Source organism: Mixophyes fleayi, chromosome 2, assembly GCF_038048845.1.
Source record: "Mixophyes fleayi isolate aMixFle1 chromosome 2, aMixFle1.hap1, whole genome shotgun sequence".
NCBI lineage: Eukaryota > Metazoa > Chordata > Amphibia > Anura > Limnodynastidae > Mixophyes > Mixophyes fleayi.
This window is the reverse complement of record NC_134403.1, coordinates 18,954,262-18,973,554: the sequence shown is the minus strand read 5'-3', so window position 1 is coordinate 18,973,554 and position 19,293 is coordinate 18,954,262. Positions and strand designations below refer to the sequence as shown.

General features: G+C 41.7%; 1 protein-coding gene and 1 long non-coding RNA gene across 3 annotated transcripts in view; one reads left to right on the top strand and one right to left on the bottom strand.

Moving 5' to 3' along the window:
* Positions 1-8,702, bottom strand: part of LOC142140757 (uncharacterized) — a 44,104-nt gene extending 35,402 nt beyond the window's left edge. The window contains exons 1-2 of one of the 2 annotated variants that reach the window (XR_012688562.1): positions 8,501-8,702; positions 4,614-4,707 (exon numbers count right to left, since the gene is read on the bottom strand). This is a non-coding gene — a long non-coding RNA (uncharacterized LOC142140757). The remainder of the gene's footprint in view (positions 1-4,613; positions 4,708-8,500) is intronic. The other variant, XR_012688561.1, reaches the window with a different exon arrangement.
* A 28-nt stretch (positions 8,703-8,730) lies between these two features.
* Positions 8,731-17,921, top strand: CLNS1A (chloride nucleotide-sensitive channel 1A). The gene is made up of 7 exons (XM_075198606.1): positions 8,731-8,923; positions 11,022-11,158; positions 12,323-12,448; positions 13,723-13,833; positions 15,056-15,229; positions 16,043-16,127; positions 17,390-17,921. The coding sequence occupies exons 1-6, from the start codon at positions 8,802-8,804 to the stop codon at positions 16,108-16,110; spliced, it is 738 nt and encodes a 245-aa protein (XP_075054707.1). The 5' UTR covers positions 8,731-8,801; the 3' UTR covers positions 16,111-16,127; positions 17,390-17,921.
* The last annotated feature ends 1,372 nt before the right edge of the window (positions 17,922-19,293 follow it).

The following is a 19,293-nucleotide window of genomic DNA, read 5'->3' as shown; positions in this document are numbered from 1 at the left end:
CGTCGAGCATGCTAGCAGAATACATGTTGTATGCAGCATGGTGGTTAGCACTGGGGTCATGAGTTCGATTCCCGACCATGGCCTTATCTGTGTGGAGTTTGTATGTTCTCCCTGTGTTTGCCTGGGTTTCCTCTGGGTGCTCTGGTCTCCTCCCACACTCCAAAAAACATACTGGTAGGTTAATTGACTTCTATTAAATTGCCCTTAGTCTCTCTTGGTCTGTGTGTGTGTGTGTATGTTAGGGGATTTAGATTGTAAGCTGCAGTGGGGCAGGGACAGATGTGAGTGAGTTCTCTGTACAGCACTGTGGAATCAGTGGCGCTATATAAATAGATGATGATGATACGGAAACTTGCAAGTAAGTGCAGAATTTGCGCCGCATTACAGAAGGGAGAAACTATCATCTTTTACCCTTGAAAGGTACCTTAAAACATCTCTATTGGTGTGAATAGTGGACAATGAAAAGCAACTTACAAAGAGTATAAAATAAGATGCTCTTACAATTTCACAAACGTTGTAGAACATGATTTAACATTTGAGAGATTGTGAGATTGTCCTCTTTTATACTTTTTTTGTATTTAAAAAGGTACTTTACCCTAATTTTATTACTGTTTTCAGAATAAAAGAATTTGATTATTGAACCATGGACTTCTGAACTTACACAATTAGGACACTCTGAATATTTTATCTGGGCGAGTGTGAACATGAGCCTTTGCAAATTTACAATTTTGAATATTTCATGGAGCATTTGGGACACGTTGGAGGTTCCAAGTAGAAATGCTCAGGCTCGGTTCCCTGAGAACCGAACACACCCGAACTTAGCAAATTCAAGTACCGAGTTGAGTCGGCACTTTTTCGCGCTTTTTGGGATTTGAAAACGTCATCGTTACGTCGTCTGATCTCGCGCTTTTTGGATTCCTTTTTAAGATCCAACATAACGGTAGGTGAGAGAGAGGGAGGGCGGGTCCAAGAACAATTCCATCTTGCACCATTTTTCTTTTTGACCACTGCTGTGCGCCAATGTGTCCTAGATGTGCTAGGAACTGCCGTGTGTTTGTGTCATTGCTCTGTCGCTTACCACCCAGCCAGGTCGCTGCAGTATTTGTTTGAAAGTGTATGAAAATAATATTGTGATCTGTGAGGTGGTCAAAATTGACTGAAAATTACTTGAAATTAGTTTTATTGAGGTTAATAATAATGTAGGAACAAAAAGAGAGCAAAATTATGTGATTGTTAGCCTATTTTAGGATTTTTTTCTAAAAATTCCAAAACCAAAACACACGAGGGCGGTTTTGCCAAAATCAAAACACGAAGCTAATCCAGATCCAAAACCAAAACCAGTTCATGGGGATCACTAAGCATCTCTAGTTCCAAGCTATAAATGAACAAGACTAATTGCCATAGAGATCAATGATCCCTAATAAAATTGCATTTTACAAGCAGAGCTGTCCACCAGTATATAAACATAACTACTGGGTGTACAGACTCAGACACAAAACATCTTAAAACTACAAGACACAGATTGTCACTTTAGTCATTATGGTAACTTGCACTAAACCAGGGTTTCCCAAACCCAGTCCTCAGGAATCCCCAACAGTGCAGGTTTTCCACGTCACATGTGACATAATTAGGACCACCTGTGGATCTGTTACAATGTGTCAGTCAGTAATGAATACACCTGTGCTCCAGCAAGGAGATATGGAAAACCTGCACTGTTGGGGAGCCCTGAGGACTGGGTTTGGGAAACCCTGCACTAAACCTAAACCAAATTAAGTCTTCATGTTATGGGGTACAGCACCTTCCAACAAGTCATAAGAATTTCTTATAAATAGCGTATTGTTTTATACAAAACATGCACACAGCACAGCAAGTTCTATTATAAAAAATTGACATAATATACAGCTTCCTATAAGCAGCTGCAAATATCACAGTCATTAAAGCAAGTAACAATAACAAAGTGTAATACAATTACAGGGAAGATCAGAAGAAGCAGGGCCCCAGGTAGGGTTGCCAATGTATCCCTTTAATAAAGGACAAATCATCATCAACATTTATTTATATAGCGCCAGCAAATTCCGTAGCGCTTTACAATTGGGAACAAACATTAATAAAACAATACTGGGTAATACATACAGACAGAGAGGTAAGAGAACCCTGCTCGCAAGCTTACAATCTATAGGACAATGGGAGTTAGAAACACAAGGGCATGTGCTACATTATATTGCACAATGGACCAGCTAGAACGCAAAGGTAAAAGTATTGAGTGGGCTGTGTGTTGCAATGTTGGTCAGAGGGCTGTTGTCTTGCGTTAGCTGTGTAGAGGGTGGTAATAGGGTCATCTAGGGAAATTATGATGATGGCTGAGGAATATCATAACCTTGTCTGAAGAGGGGTTTTCAGTGAACGCTTGAAGGTTTGGAGACTCGAGGAAAGTCTTACTGTCCGAGGGAGGGAATTCCACAAAGTGGGTGCAGCCCGGAAAAAATTCTGTAACCGAGAATGGGAGGATGTGATGAGAGTGGAAGAGAGACGTAGATCTTGTGCAGAACGGAGGTGTCGAGTAGGGAGATGTTTTGAGACAAGTGAGGAAATGTATGTCGGTGCAATTTTGTTGATAGCCTTGTATGTTAGTAGAAGAATTTTATATTGGATTCGTTGAAATACAGGCAGCCAATGTCGAGACTGACAGAGTGGCTCAGCAGAGGAATAACGGTTAGTAAGGAAAATCAATCTAGCCGCTGCATGCAAAATAGATTGTAGGGGTTCAAGTCTGACTTTGGGAAGACCAGTAAGGAGGGAATTGCAATAGTCGATGCGGGAAATGATGAGTGCATGAATTAATGTTTTTGCGGTGTCTTGTGTCAGATATGTGCGTATTCTGGAAATGTTCTTTACGTGTATGTAACATGATTTAGATATAGAGTTGATGTGGGGAATAAACAACAGTCGTTGCCTAGGTGCCTACACCTAGGCAATGAGCTTGCGGGGTGGGATTTATGGTCATGTTATCAACAGAAATTGAAATGTCAAGCAGGAAGCTTCTGTTTTTAGGTGGGAATATTATTAATTCAGTTTTTGAAAGATTGAGTTTGAGTTGGCGAGAAGACATCCAAGATGAAATGGCAGGTTTTGTTTTTAGTCACAGGTTTTGAGGGTGAATGATTGGGACCTGGTGATATGATTACATCAGGTCTATAAGTTCATCATCTATATGGTTCCAATCGGACAGGTCCAGAAAAGGATATATGTTGTTTATTAAAGGAATGGAAGGAAACCTCAGCACCGACACTTGCTACATGCAGGGAGGATAGAAATAAAGTGAGTGTAGAAGACTGAACTTCTTTAAGAGCCAAAACAATACTTTATGTAATACATGCAAAACTTTATCGATAGACATTTATTTCTACATCTAACACAAGGTCAATAACATATATTAATGTACTTTCTTAACAGACTGTTTTTTCATGCAGCACACAAATACTTGATAGCTTATTTGTACACTGGAATTTAAAGTTGATATTTGTGTGCTACATGAGAAAACAGTCAGTATTTAACTTATGTGCAAAACAGAAAACTAATTTGCACCCCTGGGATTGTAACATGGTTTTGTCCAGGAGCCTGAAATAAGAAGTTTCTTAAGTTAAGATCCTTCATGAATCAGGCCCTAGATTATTACCTTTATTGTGTTACTTGCCCACAAAAGTTATCAAGATAAAATACAGTCAATCAAATCACTGGGAACTTGTGCTTTCACTAGTGTATGTATAGACAACAGCTACACTTTACTGCACCTATTACAACAGGGACAGGTGAAGGCTAAACTTCAGTGCAAATGATTCACCTGTGCACTTAGCTAGTGTGGAAATATTGGGCCTCATTTAGAATTAGGAATAAAGCCAGATAAAGGGTGCAATGTTGTACCTGGACATATTGTGACCGTTGGGATGCAAGAGGTGCAAATGCAATTTTTCTTGTGCAGGCAGGGAACATAGTGGCTGCTTTTGCATATAGCACTCCGATAATGAGCAGCTTTATTCTTGCATTGCAAAGTCATAGAGTTGCGCTAGGACACGCCCCTCCCAACTCTAAAACTACCTGCACTTTTTAAATTTGTCCCCCCTGCAGTGCAAGATGGTTTTACCAAGGTGCAACTTTGCTGCTGTAGTTGGATTTACTCCTGGGTAGTATGTGCACTACACACACTGTATCCGCTAGATAGGGCAGCACAATGGCTCAGTGGTTAGCACTTCTGCCTCACAGCACTGGGGTCATGAGTTTGATTCCCGACCATGGCCTTATCTGTGTGGAGTTTGTATGTTCTCCCCGTGTTTGCGTGGGTTTCCTCCGGGTGCTCCGGTTTCCTCCCACACTCCAAAAACATACTGGTAGGTTAATTGGCTGCTATCAAAATTGACCCTAGTCTCTGTCTCTCTGTCTGTCTGTGTGTGAGTGTGTGTCTATATTAGGGAATTTAGACTGTAAGCCCCAATGGGGCAGGCACTGATGTGAGTGAGTTCTCTGTACAGCGCTGCGGAATTAGTGGCGCTATATAAATAAATGATGATGATGATGATAGATGAACAAGAAGAGAGTGATATTTAGCCATTAGTTGCCATGGAGTAATGAGCAGACTCACGTGAGTTGGATTAGATCTAGGGGTCCAGAATGGTGAGGAAAAAAACTTCATGGGCCAGTGGTGGATTAATACTGGAGCAGGATGAAAAAAAAGAATAATTAATAACTCAAGAATACAGGAACAGATAGTAATGAATGAAAATAACTTAATGGGAAATAATGGGTTAATGGGAAAAAATACAAATAAAGATAAAAATTATTGTTATGAAGGGGAGTTGGGTGTAAGAAAGTACACAGTACAAGGGTGATGAATAATAGAGTAGGAGATGAAACATAATATAATGCATTTTAATATGTTAGGTAGGATAAACATTTGATAACAAGCTGCAAGTGTTTTCAGGTAACAAATAGTTGTTTGGGAGCTGGTTCATTAATACAAATGTACAAGAGTAAATGGTAAAAAAATTAAGTAATGGAGGCGAAAGAGGTCAGTATGAATATGAACTGATGAAAACTGGTAAATATAGGTATGTTCTTAAAAATCATTTTCGCACAATGTAGATAATGAATATAAGTGTATAATGAAAATAAACTAATCTAACGAGATATACAAATTAATAAAAATAGGAAATACTGAAATGTGGCAATTAGTTAAATTATGCTAAGATGGTTTAGTCACAAAATCATGGAATTTCCTGAGTGAGAAACAATATATATATATTAATAAAATAATGAAAAATGTATAAAATAAAAAAATTAAGTAAATAAAGAATTGTTGAAAATTATTGCAACTACAATAACTAACAGAAAGTACATGTATACGTTTGTCAGATAATAATAGCTGGAGAGCCAAAGGTGAACACCAGGGTCCAGGCTACCCTAAGCTAATACCCCTGTGGTACCCCTTCATCTTGCTATTCCAGTTGGCTTTTTAAAAGGGCCACAACAATCTTTGTCACTCATTCTGAAGGCATGAACGAGATGTGAAGGGGGCTGCCATGCCTGTGCGTGTCGCCATCTTTGTCTCTCCTTACCCCTAACGCCCTGGGAATAAGTCAAGATTAAAACCTTATTACATTTTTCTTTCATGTTTTCTTTTTATTTTGTATAACAACTATTCTCTTATATTTTAAAATTAATTTTAGTTTTTAATGCTCCCTGTCAGTTTTGGATGCCTCAAAAATATTGCTTCCTTCCAAAATCCTTGCGCCCTAGGCAAAGCCTGGTCTATAGATTGGACGTTCACACAGAGAACAAATGTATCCTGCTCTTGACAAGACTACAAACCACAGCCAATGTTCATACAACATATGAATATGGGGCAGCACAGTGACCTAGTGGTTAGCACTTCTGCCTCTCAGCACTGGGGTCATGAGTTTGATTCCCGACCATGGCCTTATCTGTGTGGAGTTTGTATGTTCTCCCCGTGTTTGTGTGGGTTTCCTCCCCCACTCCAAAAACATACTGGTAGGTTAATTGGCTGCTATCAAAATTGACCCTAGTCTCTGTCTCTGTGTCTGTGTGTGTGTGTCTATATTAGGGAATTTAGACTGTAAGCTCCAATGGGGCAGGGACTGATGTTAATGAGTTCTCTGTACAGTGCTGCGGAATTAGTGGCGCTATATAAATAAATGATGATGACTTCTCCTGTGACACTGTCTGTTGTGTGCAAGGAAATAGAACAGTGCTAATGACAAAAGTGCACAAAGTGCCTGTGTGATATTAACTAAAGTGGTGAAAACTAAGAAATGCCAAGCATTATATACTTATTTGAACTAAAATAGGCACAATAGACCAGGGAATTGGAAAAACACACGTACCATCCTATTTTAAAGCATTGATTAGAAACACTCTGTAGAAGAGTGTATATAACGTTACCTGTATCTGAATACTGTGCTCTAAGAGGTGGGATCACATGCAGTTCTCTACAGATGCCCTGACACCACACCATGTTATTTGCCTGACGTCACCAGGTTTAAAGCCACTAGCAGAGCCAGCCATTATCTATAAAAGCCGTAGACCTCAGGCAGATGAAGCAACAGTCAGGGCTGAATGTATGCCTGCAATCCCCATCTCACTAAGGAGGAAAGTATTCAGATTTAGGTACCGTCAAATACACTGTTAGAGAATGTATCCAACAGTGATAAAAAAAATATAGGAAATTAATCTTTGGGACTGATGTAGAGTTGGCTGTGAAATAGGAGTAAGTTACTCTTTAAAAAAGTGCACAGAAAACAAGTATATTTCCACCATTAGGCAGGGCCGTATGCATTGCGAGATACGTCCCCTCTTCACTAGCATCATATGTGTCTGGTTTATAACTACTCTTCATCATCAGAGAGTATTTGCACCTGATCTATAACAGGGGTAAAAAATATATCTCCTAACATGTCTATATGCATGTGTCTGCATGAGCTGCATTTAGGATGCCCCGCCCCTTCCCTCCCCTCCAGGTGCAGGCAGGCGTAAGTGCCCATATCGCGCAAATCTGCATAGAGAGCTCACTTACTGGGCATGCTCAGTGCGATTTCACATAAGGTACGCTACACAAACTGACGTACGTCCCACTGTGCATCAGCTCCTTTTGGGTCTATTATGCCTATTTTAATGTTTTTAAAAGGTCCACAAAGGAATATTTATCCTTAAATATTCACCGAGAAATAACTGGCACACATTGACAACAGTGCAGAAGTCCTGCAAGCACAGTATTCTATTTATTTCAGTAGCAATACATCCACAGTCATGTTTGGGTTCTCCTAGTTTACATTGCTTCCACCATTGTTCATAATGTGATGTGAAAAGCATGGTTAAATGAATGCCTGCACTTACATTGATAGAGGTAAATATGGGTAACAATATTATCAGCTAATGGTTAGCAGAAAAGATTTAGCTTTAACGGTAACAGTGCATGGGCTTTAGTGTGACTGGCTATTTATATTTAAGCAGAATTCCTGGTTAATCTTCACTTAGCTTCTCCATCCCCGGGAACTGCACAATGAATGTGATTTCCAGGACTCTGGTATAGCATCAGCCACTCATTCGCCATTTTAAAATGGCCGCTGATAGCAGGTGTGAGCAGGAGGACCAATAGAAAGCTGTGAGCTTTGTGCGGCTTCTTACTGGTCCACCGGGTCACAATCCCGTAGTCTGTACGCGCAGCGTCGGTGCTGTATTACAGAAATAGAGGAGCCCTGGAAACTGTTTTAACGTGTGGGTCCTGGGGCCCCACCATGAGCAAGGGGCAGCTCAGTCACATTTTTAAAATTAAGCGGGAATGCAGCATTAGAGCTGCACTATCACCTTCAAAAATATTCTCCTAGGGTGCCCCCTGCTCTAAGTAGTGCCCCTGGGGCTCTTCTTACAGCCGCCGCTAAAAATGTGGGGAAGAGGGGTCGTAGTGAATGGGAGCGGGGGGGGGGGGGGGGGGGGGGGGCGACAGATCACAATTTGCAATAAAGGGATTAGCCCCAGAGAAAGCGGCTGCACATCACTGCCCCTGGGGCAATACCTCAGGGCAGGTCTGGCAGAGGAATTTAATGGACATGAACAGCAACTTTTTGGGGCCCCTTCTATAGTCACATAAGGGGCACGGCCACACCAGGTTGTGGGCTCCTGATATTTTGTACCTGCCCCTCCCCCCAACTTGGTGCCCCTGGAGAAATAAATAAATATATACACACACACACAACATAATATATATATATATATTATGTGTATATATATATATATATATATATATATATATATATATATTATGTGTGTGTATATATATGTATATATATATATATATATATATATATATATATATATATATATATGTGTAGTTTTAAGATCTGTGAATTTGTTTCTACACCTGCACAAGACTACAGTCCCAGCATCCACTTTTATCACTGTTCCTCCCTCACTACGTGACGTCACTACTCACCAGATATAAGGCTATATTGGCTCTGACACATTATAAGCATTGTACATCCGTTTTTAACCCTAATTCAGGTTTTGGCCACTCCAACTGTGTGTGTGGGACTACAACTCCCAGCGTGACCTGCCTCAGGCCGTCCCAGCCCAGAGCCGAGATAAGCCGTTGCCATGGTTTCCGTGGCGGGAAATGACGACTCCCGCCTTCGTCTCGCGCGTCACTTCCCGCGTTCTGCTCCGCTCACCCGGCTGACTGGGGACAGGGAGTCACGTGGTACGGCGGTCTCGCGGGTAGGGGAACCTTTGCCGCCATGTCCGTCCAGCTCAGTCACATCTCGCCGCCCGGACACGGGGTGAGGCGGCTGCAGCCGGGCACCGAGGCGGTGCTGAGCGGTGAGAGACTGGGGAGCGGCACCCTGTACATCAGCGAGAGGTGAGGAGGACGTCACCTCCCGAGTGTCCCGATTTATGGGCACTGTACCACTGTCCTGTCAGGTGCATGTGTGTCCCGATTTTAGGGAGGTGGGGGGAGGTGTGACAGTGGTGAGTGAGTGGGTGATGTGGGCACCAGTGGCAGGTGACACAATTCTGGTGCGGCCTAGTGCTTCCGAGGAGCTGGTCCTATGTGGCAGAGTGGTCTGACAGCGCCTGGATTGCCGGGGCTCCATAACTTGTAACATATGTGCTGATTATCTCAGTGAAAATATCGAGATGTTTGTGTTTATATATATATATATATATATATATATATATATATATGTATGTGTAATATATGTATGTATGTATGTGTAATATATATATATATATATATATAATCACACACAACTATCCACACTGATTTATGGCTATTTCATTACTTGCTTATACTGTGGCCTAGTGGTTAGCACTTCTGCCTCACAGCACTGGGGACCAGCTCCTCGGAAGCACTAGGCCGCACCAGAATTGTCACCTGCCACTGGTGCCCACATGAGTTCAATTCCCGACCATGGCCTTATCTGTGTGGAGTTTGTATGTTCTCCCTGTGTTTGCGTGGGTTTCCTCCGGGTGCTCCGGTTTCCTCCCACACTCCAAAAACATACTGGTAGGTTAATTGGCTGCTAACAAATTGACCCTTTGTCTGTATGTCTGTGTGTGTGTGTGTGTGTGTGTGTGTGTGTGTGTGTGTGTGTGTGTGTGTTAGGGAATTCTGCAAAATACATTGCTGGAACAGTCCACATATATTCTCAAAGGGGCAGATTTAATAATACATTGCAGCTGTGCATTTATGCAACGCATACTTTTGCCTGCGTCTCAGTGGGATGTGACCAGATATTTAATTTAAAAAAAATCGCGGTGTAGTGTCTCACGGCTATTCCTGGGCACTGCTCAACAATTATTTTTTTTTACAATTGAACTTGCTCCAATATGTTTACTCATTTGTCACCATGTGGGCAGCCAGACATAGATGCAATGTCAATAGGCATTTTGTGGCCACTTGAATCTGCCCGACTGTCATTTAAGAGATTACTTTATCTTAATACTGCTCTCCCCAGAAAATGTTTCCAGCCAGATGCCATTAAGATGTAGCCAGGTGGGGCAGTGTAATAGTATGCAGTAATGAGAAATGTTGGAGGTTATTGCCCTCATCTGTCAGGATTGGTCAGACTGGTGGCCATTGGTCTAGCACACACTGCTTCTGTAGTGCTCACATAGTTCCTGTTCTAATAATAGAATAAACCATTGTTTCTATTAGGATAGGGCTATGTTGGGCTCCAAGAGCCAGATGGCAAGTAAAAACAGCTGGGGGAGAACACTGCTTAGGCGTGAGTCGGAAAGTGATGCCACCGATTGAATCTCCCCCTCCATATCCCTGTGAAGGACTACAGCTACCCACCAGCTGTTTGTCATTGTGACAGGGGTGGGCAGTGCGTAGTTTGTGGAGGGGAAAACCTTACAGCTCATCCTCCGTGGTAAGGGGTGTCTGCTTAACACAACTGAAATGACAGACCCGATACCACTGTGTAACATACAGTCCAATGGGGGTAATTCAATTCCCCCCGGAATTAGCACAGCGTTAAATGTATTACCGTTATTATGGTAAATTTAACCTGGCTTGAGCTGAGAGCAAAAAGCCGACGTTGAATCTATTGTAATAATGGTATTTAAGCGCACTTAGCGTAATAACGGTAATAGTGTGGAGGCCGCGTTACTATTTACAGTAACGCGGCCAATTGAATTCCCCCATTGTGTGCTGGATTCCATTAAACAAAACTACCATGTGCAGCTATAGTGTCTGTAGGAGGAGGCGCACGGTGAGCATGTCTGTATGACATTGCTGAGAAGCAGCATTTTACATTTTTTCACAGGTTTTTGAAAATGTCTATTACAGATTCCCTACCTCTATGTAAATATATAGTTTCTCCCGCGTTTTTCCGTTCTTAACCTTCCTTTTAAATATTACTTATTGGCCACTTATATGACAATTCATTTTATATATTATGCATGCTTTTCTATTAATCATATCAACGCCTACATCATTTCTTGTCTTCTAGTCAGTTGTCATGGTTGAATAGTTCTGGACTTGGCTTTTCCTTGGAGTACCCCTCAATTAGTCTGCACGCTATTTCCAGAGATACCACGGCTTATCCTGATGAGCATCTCTACGTCATGGTGAACAGCAAGCTGGCGGGTGAGCAGAGCTTTTTGCCCTTTAGTACTGCTGACTGCCACATTCACGTGACCCAGTATTACAAGAACACACACTGGCTTATTTAATAGCATAGCTGCTGTAATCATTAGCCAATCAGATATTAACTTTCATCAGTCTGGCTAATGAAAACAAGTGTATGGTTGCTATAATTAAGAGCACTCTTTTGCTATTTGCACCATGTGGAACTGCTGTCCCATTAGCATTTTACGTTGTTTAACTTTTTAAGACCCTGATGTATATTAAGGTTTTTCCCGTTTGTAAACAAAACAAAAAACGTAACTTGCAAACTTCTCATGTTTTGCCAAATTTTATGTTCTACGTTTATATTTAATGAGTAGTTGGCACTAAGTAAATGCCTTGAAGTTGATAGTTGGCATTTGAATTTTTGTCTTGTTATATCTTTACTTTGCACAGAGATAGGAACAGAATTTTTCCAGCATAGTTCCACTTTCCAGTAGAGCTTACAGTCTACAGCCTGGATCCATGTTAAAGTAGTTTATTTAATTGGAGATGCTGCTTTTCTTTAAAACCAAATCAACAAGCCATAAGCTGGATACACACCTATGCATTCATACTTCAGATGCAGTGTGTAAAAATGTAATCGATTGAAAGTCCGGATGAGCACGCCGGTTCTCTAAAATGTAGGAGAACTGTTACTTTTGCTTTAAAAATACCACAGAATCAAGAATTGCATTGTTAACGCTTATCACAATAGAACCCGTACTGTGACTTTAGACAATGTGTCCTTTAAAGGGGTATATTTTGTTAAAAGGCTTGAATTATGAATATCAGAATGTGTTGAAAGGCAATGGTTGCTATATCTATGGCTACTTTTTAAATACTTTCAAATATTTAAATATTAGACTCAAATATACATATTTACCTATACAACATATTGCATGTGACCTTTAGTTTAGAAGATCCAACAATGCCACAGATTAGTTCTCTGCTTGTTTGCTCTGTAACATACCCTGCCATACAGCTGGTCTGTCCATTGCCTCTTCAAACTCTGCTTTGTGTTGCCTTCTCTGCAGGTGTTAGCTTTCAGGATACATGTATTGTTGGCAAATCATGTCCGTAATATAAATATGATGTATGGTCAGGAAAACTATACACTTCTTTCCTTACTACAAAATACTTTAGATAGTGATGGAAAAGAAGCAAAGATGAAAGCTGACGGGGAAGAAGAGAGTGAGGAGGACGACGACGATGATGATGATGAGGAGCCAATCACAGAAGTCCGCTTTGTTCCTGAAGATAAATCTGATTGTATGTATAAATGGTAACAAGCCAGGGGGTGGCTTTTTTATGCAACTGCTGCTCTTTTGCGAGAGAGATAGTGTATATAATCTAATAAAGATATAGATGGCTCTTCCTAGTCTTTAACCCCATGGAGACATTTTTTCTTGGGGGCATGGAATTTTTTATCCCTATTGGTCTGTTTAATTTAATTTAGCTTTAAGTGGCTAGAAACATTATGGCATTAACTATTGTACATTATTTGCCTCTACCCATTACTTTTTTTGTGAGAGAAAACGGTGCCGGAACTCGCCTTTCTGCCCCCCTCGTTTTTGTGTAGCCCTCTCTTTCGGCCCCCCTCGTTTTTGTGTAGCTCTCTCTTTCGGCCCCTCTCGTTTTTGTGTAGCCCTCTCTTTCGGCCCCCCTCGTTTTTGTGTAGCCCTCTCTTTCGGCCCCCCTCGTTTTTGTGTAGCCCTCTCTTTCGGCCCCCCTCGTTTTTGTGTAGCCCTCTCTTTCGGCCCCCCTCGTTTTTGTGTGGCCCTCTCTTTCGGCCCCCCTCGTTTTTGTGTGGCCCTCTCTTTCGGCCCCCCTCGTTTTTGTGTAGCCCTCTCTTTCGGCCCCCCTCGTTTTTGTGTAGCACTCTTTCGGACCCCCTCGTTTTTGTGTAGCCCTCTCTTTCGGCCCCCCCTCGTTTTTGTGTAGCCCTCTCTTTCGGCCCCCCCTCGTTTTTGTGTAGCACTCTCTTTTGGCCCCCCTCGTTTTTGTGTAGCACTCTCTTTTGGCCCCCCTCGTTTTTGTGTGGCCCTCTCTTTCGGCCCCCCTCGTTTTTGTGTGGCCCTCTCTTTCGGACCCCCTCGTTTTTGTGTGGCCCTCTCTTTCGGACCCCCTCGTTTTTGTGTGGCCCTCTCTTTCGGCCCCCTACCCCGCTTTCTGTAGTCTGTACTTACCTCCTATGCTTCTTTTCTCGCTTCTCTGCTTAATCGCGGCTCCTCTCGCTGACAGCGTCGTGATGTCACAACGCTGCCGGAAGCAGGACACACAGATGCGGTGCTGCGCTGTAGCAGCACCGCAGAGAAAAATTTTTTTAATTAAACTCTGAAAGCTCATGGAAAAAGGTGCCGGAACGCCATTCTGAGCGTTCTGACAAAAAAAGCCCTGCCTCTACCTATGTGTATCTTAGTAAATCAATAATCTGTCTTGATCGTCATAAACATTAGGGCTGTTCTGTGACTGACATCTGTGTCCAGATACCTTGATGTTCTAAAACAGGATTATATGTTCTATTTAAATGTTTTGTATTTCAGTAGGAGAGATGTTCACGGCGATGTGTGAGTGTCAGGCCCTCCACCCTGACATTGAGGATCAGGACTCAGATGATGATTTTGAAGGAGAGGAGTATGACGTGGAGGCACATGGTGAGTGACGCTTCCTTGTTGCTCACTTAATGTCTTCTCTCCCCTGCTCTCTACTGGTTTGTACTGAATAGTCACAGATCATCCGTATATCAGACTCCACTGGGGTCTTTTGAAACGCAAACAAAATGTGTCTAGAGCACTGTATAACAGCTGTAAATGTTCTCTGCCCAGTGGTGCTGGCAGTGGTAACATGTTGCTGAATCTTCACTGCAGTGTCCATACTGGAACCCTTGTCATTGGGGAAATGTGCAGGAGAGCAGACGGCTAAAAGTAAATGTAAATGTATGCCTTTATGGATCAAATAAGTCTGTTTGTTCAATAAGCTTAGATTCACGGTGACGGGTGCTTTAACTACACACTTTCTATATTCATGTGCTTGTTTATAGTTATCTCCTCCACATCTAAGGCTGAGTTTTTCTGTGAATGTATTGTCTGTCACAAGATAAATCAGTCTATGCAAAGTTGTATATTAGCACCGTACTCTATTGTGGATGGGATCTTTGTCATTAGCACTTTATGGAAATGGTACATGTCCTTTTACTTTCTATGTTTATGTACATTTGTTTAATGATGGTGATTGCTCAGTCTTTGCTCTTACATTTGTATTGTTCCACAGCTTTTAAATGATTCCATTATGTTGATATGACTCTGGGTGTTTGGGGTGCCTTTGGGATTCTTTTTGTTTAGGTACTCCATGTGTAATTCTTCCTACAATAGTCATTCTGCTTTGTGATACTCTGTCCTGACATTGCCTATTCTTCTGTTTCTCAGTTAGTCCCCTGGTACATGTAACCCCAGATGTCATGCACTTTATCCTGTTTACACAATTGGCTTAGTAAATCAGTGGGATAATCTTGCACAAGTTGGATTTGTGCCATGTATTCTCCTATCACTTCAAAACTGCTGTCTCTAGGACATGTTCTGATCTAGACGTAGGACTAATTATAAAGGAGAATTGTCTCCAACTCTGGGTCATTTTTCTTACTGTTTTTATGTAAAATAAAACCTTCAGTTTTGTGTTTAGTTTAGCAGTGTTTTGGTATCTGTACAACATAAAACTTGGTTCTGTGGAGTCGATTGTCTCATGCGGAGGTGATTTACTGACACTGGCTGCCTCCATCATGACACTGTCAGTTTGTGGCTGAAGTTGTGTAGACTGATGCACGTCATTGTTCTGGTCTGATTCTGTGATTAATGGAAGCATTTATACCCTTTGCTACAGAACAAAGTCAAGGTGATATCCCCACGTTTTACACATACGAGGAAGGCTTGTCCCGTCTCACCTCGGAAGGTCAGGCTACTCTAGAGAGATTAGAGGGCATGCTGGCCAATTCCGTGGCTAGTCAGCACACCATGGCCGGGGTTAGGACTGAAGACTCTGCTGTGGAATATGAAGGTAATTTAATCCCTTGTAAACTGATGTGACGGATAGATATACATACACACTCTCCTGTGCATGGTCCTGCAGTCCATTCAGACTGAGCCGGAGAGTCTGCATAGAGTTCTCACAGTACAGTGAGCTGCTGTTTGAACTATAATCTGATGTCCCACCCTGTAGCTTTAGTTTATTACCAGGTAAATTGTTAAAACAATACTAAATGTAAAATACAAGTAGGGCCAATGAAAGCAGATGTCTCTACTATATGAACAGAGCATGACCGTCTACATTTGCATGCGAAGAGCAAACGCTGTAGTCTTGCATATGATTTATGCAACATGGAGCATAACCGATTAATATAACTCAGCGCAAACCATCAAATTACAATTTTATTTAGTGATTTTTTTTCTAAGGATCACTAGCTCTGTGGTTTTCTGCTGCTTGTTATCTAATTCCAACATGTGATGCTTAATCAGGCAAGTGGTCTATGGGTCACATGATAGCAATAATCTACAATAATAATAATCAGGACCCCTGTCCTATTAGATTATATCATTTTACCGTGGCTGAGCAAGCAGGTGTGCAGGGAACTTGAGTTGTCTGTAGAATGAATATTGATGTAGGAAAATCTCCAGGATGTATATATCGCCTATACACAATGCAGACAGTATTCAAGATTGCAGCCTACTTGGTAATTATACTATCACTGAGCCGTGAGCCCAACAATTCGGCTGCCTTCGCTGTTGTGGGTAGCGGTTGCTTAAGAAGGTGGATGGGTTGCAAGTTACAAGTCTGCACAACACTGCACAGGTCTCTTAATGTGTGTTTCAGATGGGATGGATGTGGAAGCCGTACCCGCGGAGTCCGGACAGTTTGAAGACGCAGATGTTGATCACTGATGGTTGACTCTAAACCGGTAAGCTTGGTTTTCTCAAAACTTCAGGCTCATTGGTTTTTCCCATACATCTGTCCATGCTACCTATACATTTTATATATACGTTATAACACTATTTGCAGTGGTTAAGGAAGGAACTGATCAATGTAATAGTGAAAAATACAGACGATAATCAGTCATTTCAGATATACTTGTTACCATATATAACCATATTTATTTACCTTTATATAGCCTATGCATATTACTCAGCAGTTTGCAGGGAATATTTAATCCGTTCTTGCCCCAGTGGACCTTACAATCTATAGTCTTTACCACGTACACATACTAAGGTAGATTTGGCAGACGGAAATTATACTGCCAGTATGTTGTTGGAGCACATAGAGGAATCCACATAAACACAGGAGAACATGCAAACTCCACATAAACACAGGAGAACATGCAAACTCCACAAAGATAGGGCCCTGGTCGGATTCAGGCCCGTGGCCCCAGGGCTGTAAGGCAGCAATGCTAACCACAGTGCCACTTTAATGAATTTACTATACAACATCTAGGGGGAGAGGGAGTTGAAATGACCGGGTTGTTTGTGAGAATAATGCGACCCGCACACTATTACCATTAGTGCGTTGATTTTAATGCAGATTTTTTTTACTCGCGGCTCAGAGCTGCAAGCAAAAATCAGCGTTGAAATTATCGTAATGTGCACTTTTACCGTAGTAATAGTGTACGGGCCAAGTTGTTTATGTGGTCAATTGAATTCCCTACCCCCCCTTTTTTTTTGTGAAGGGAGCTTCCAACCTTCCTGAGGAACATGTGTAATGTGAATTCTGCATGGGATAATGTGCTCAGGATTTAAGAAGTTGTGGTATTGTCCCCTATAAAAGGACAATATCACAGGTTAACGTAGTCTTGTACTAGGATGTAAGTTCGTATGAGCAGGGCCCCCTCCCCTCCTGTCTCCATACCTGTTCTTCCGCTCCGTCTTTACTGCATATGACTGGCCGGAGTTTCTGAAGTATTGGTACTTTTTGTTCATTGTTCTGTATGGTTTCACCCGGTATAGTCTACTGTTAGTACTGTGTGCGGCGCTGCGGATACCTTGTGGCGCCTAACAAATAAATAATGATACTAAAGTAATTTCTAGTAGAATATATAATATCCCCAGCTGTTAATATGATCTTTTTGTCAATGAATTCAAATGAGATCTACACTAAGCAACATTTTTATGCCACTAACTTTATATATGTTATCACTAGTGCATTGAATGACCTTTCTCTCCCCCTCAGGTGCAGGCGTTTATACGGTGACCAGTTCCAACCACTGTGACTTTTTCCGACGCATCATGTTTTTCTTTAGACTTGTTTTACTTAATACAAAATATTTCTGCCTACGCATTCCAAGGAGAATTGTGCACCGTGGAAACCATATGAATCAGTTCCTTTTTATAGTCTGTCTCAGAACCGCTCTAACGGCTGCCACTTTTAGTTGACTAATTACTGGTGCAACGTCATTTCTCTGACCATGGTTATACACCCCGTCACGGATCTTCTGGAGGAAATCATCCAATTAGTTCTAGATTATTCTAGAGTGTTCAGTTTACAGTAACATTATTACACTTACTGCGCCAGATTATCTAGTTTGCTTTTGCAAAGATAAAACTGTTATTGTCTGGAGCTTCTGAAGCATAAATGCTATAAATGTTGTCTGTTTAATAGGGATTAATATGTATTGGGGAATCCACAGCACTTAGTGCTAGAACTGGATAATATTTGTAAAAGTTTCTTGTTGTCTAATAAAAATCTAGGTTTTTGTATCAAACTGCATTATGTGCTTGAATCCTTCATGACGGGGGTATTTTTATATTCCATTTAGCAGATGCACTGTTTTTCTAGGTATACCCAAACCTCAAATTTTACACTGGTGGATTTTATATTTGTTTTTGGGGACTTGAAGCAGCTGTTAAGTTTACTGAACATAGATTTGTGCTACGGTCCAGTTCAACAGGACATAGATCTACTATGGGCAATCGCTAAGCGGTTAATGTGTTTTTATGCTGCGGCTTCCTGTGTCTTTTGACAGATTAGAAAAATATCTGGCAATTTAAAAAGACCACTAAATGTAAAAGTTTTCAGATGTGAACCATAAAGGTGTTAAATGCGCTGTTTGTTCTTCATGACATCTCCTTGCAGTACTGGTAAAAAAGTTAACTGCCTCCCACAGCTTATTATATGCCTTCTCCTCCCACGTGTGATGGGATCTGATGGGTCAGAAAGCTGAGATGCTGTGAAAGCCTGCCTCTGTATGTTTATCAACAGTCTCTCTAGCTGTCAGTCACTTCTTCCTTACATGGTTACCTGCTGCAGAAGAGCATGGTGGGCATCTTTAACTATGTACACTGCACTTATTTCATGCATTTACAGTAAAGCATATCGTAGGAATATGTAGCCTTCCTATAAACGAACATACTTCAAAGAAAATAAATTGGTTGCAAACAGACCTTTCACTCTATATGAAAACAATAAAAATATTTTCTAGTATAACATTGCATTAAAATGATAAACAACATGGCGATATCTGAGACGTCACTTCCGGCCTCTGTCCCGACCGCCAGGACACTATTCTGTTCAGCGCCACGTCTCGGCAAGTAGGGCCAGCCGGGCGAGTGCGCAATAAATGTATTAACAGCCTCCTGTGGCTGATTAGGCTCCCTGGCTGTTTTCTCCTTATTGGGCAACACTAGTATTTAAGGCAGGGAGGGCATAGCCTCCCTACCGGTTATAGCGACCTGTACCCTGCACGTGTTGCTGACCTACTCTGTGACTATCCTGGTTATTCCTGTGGGATAATCTGCAAAACTTCTATTGGGACTCTCTACCTGTTTCCAGACTGCTTGTATTTCTGATTGCCCTGACCTTTGGCTTGCACCTCTGACCTCGCTGCCAGCCCTGACCTCTGCCTGCTACGGACCCCTGGCCTGCCTCTGACTATCCATTTTTATCTTTGCTACTGTCTCCTATACCCCACTTGCGGTATTGTATATAAACTTCCACTGCGCAAGAGCTTAAGACCTGGGGGCACACAAGTACCTGTGAGCACATAAAGCACTACAGGAAAGGTGGCTGCTATAGGTGAAGACAAGCTTATATCAATACCTGCGTTGCGATAACACCAGTGCGGTCGTTACCTCAGT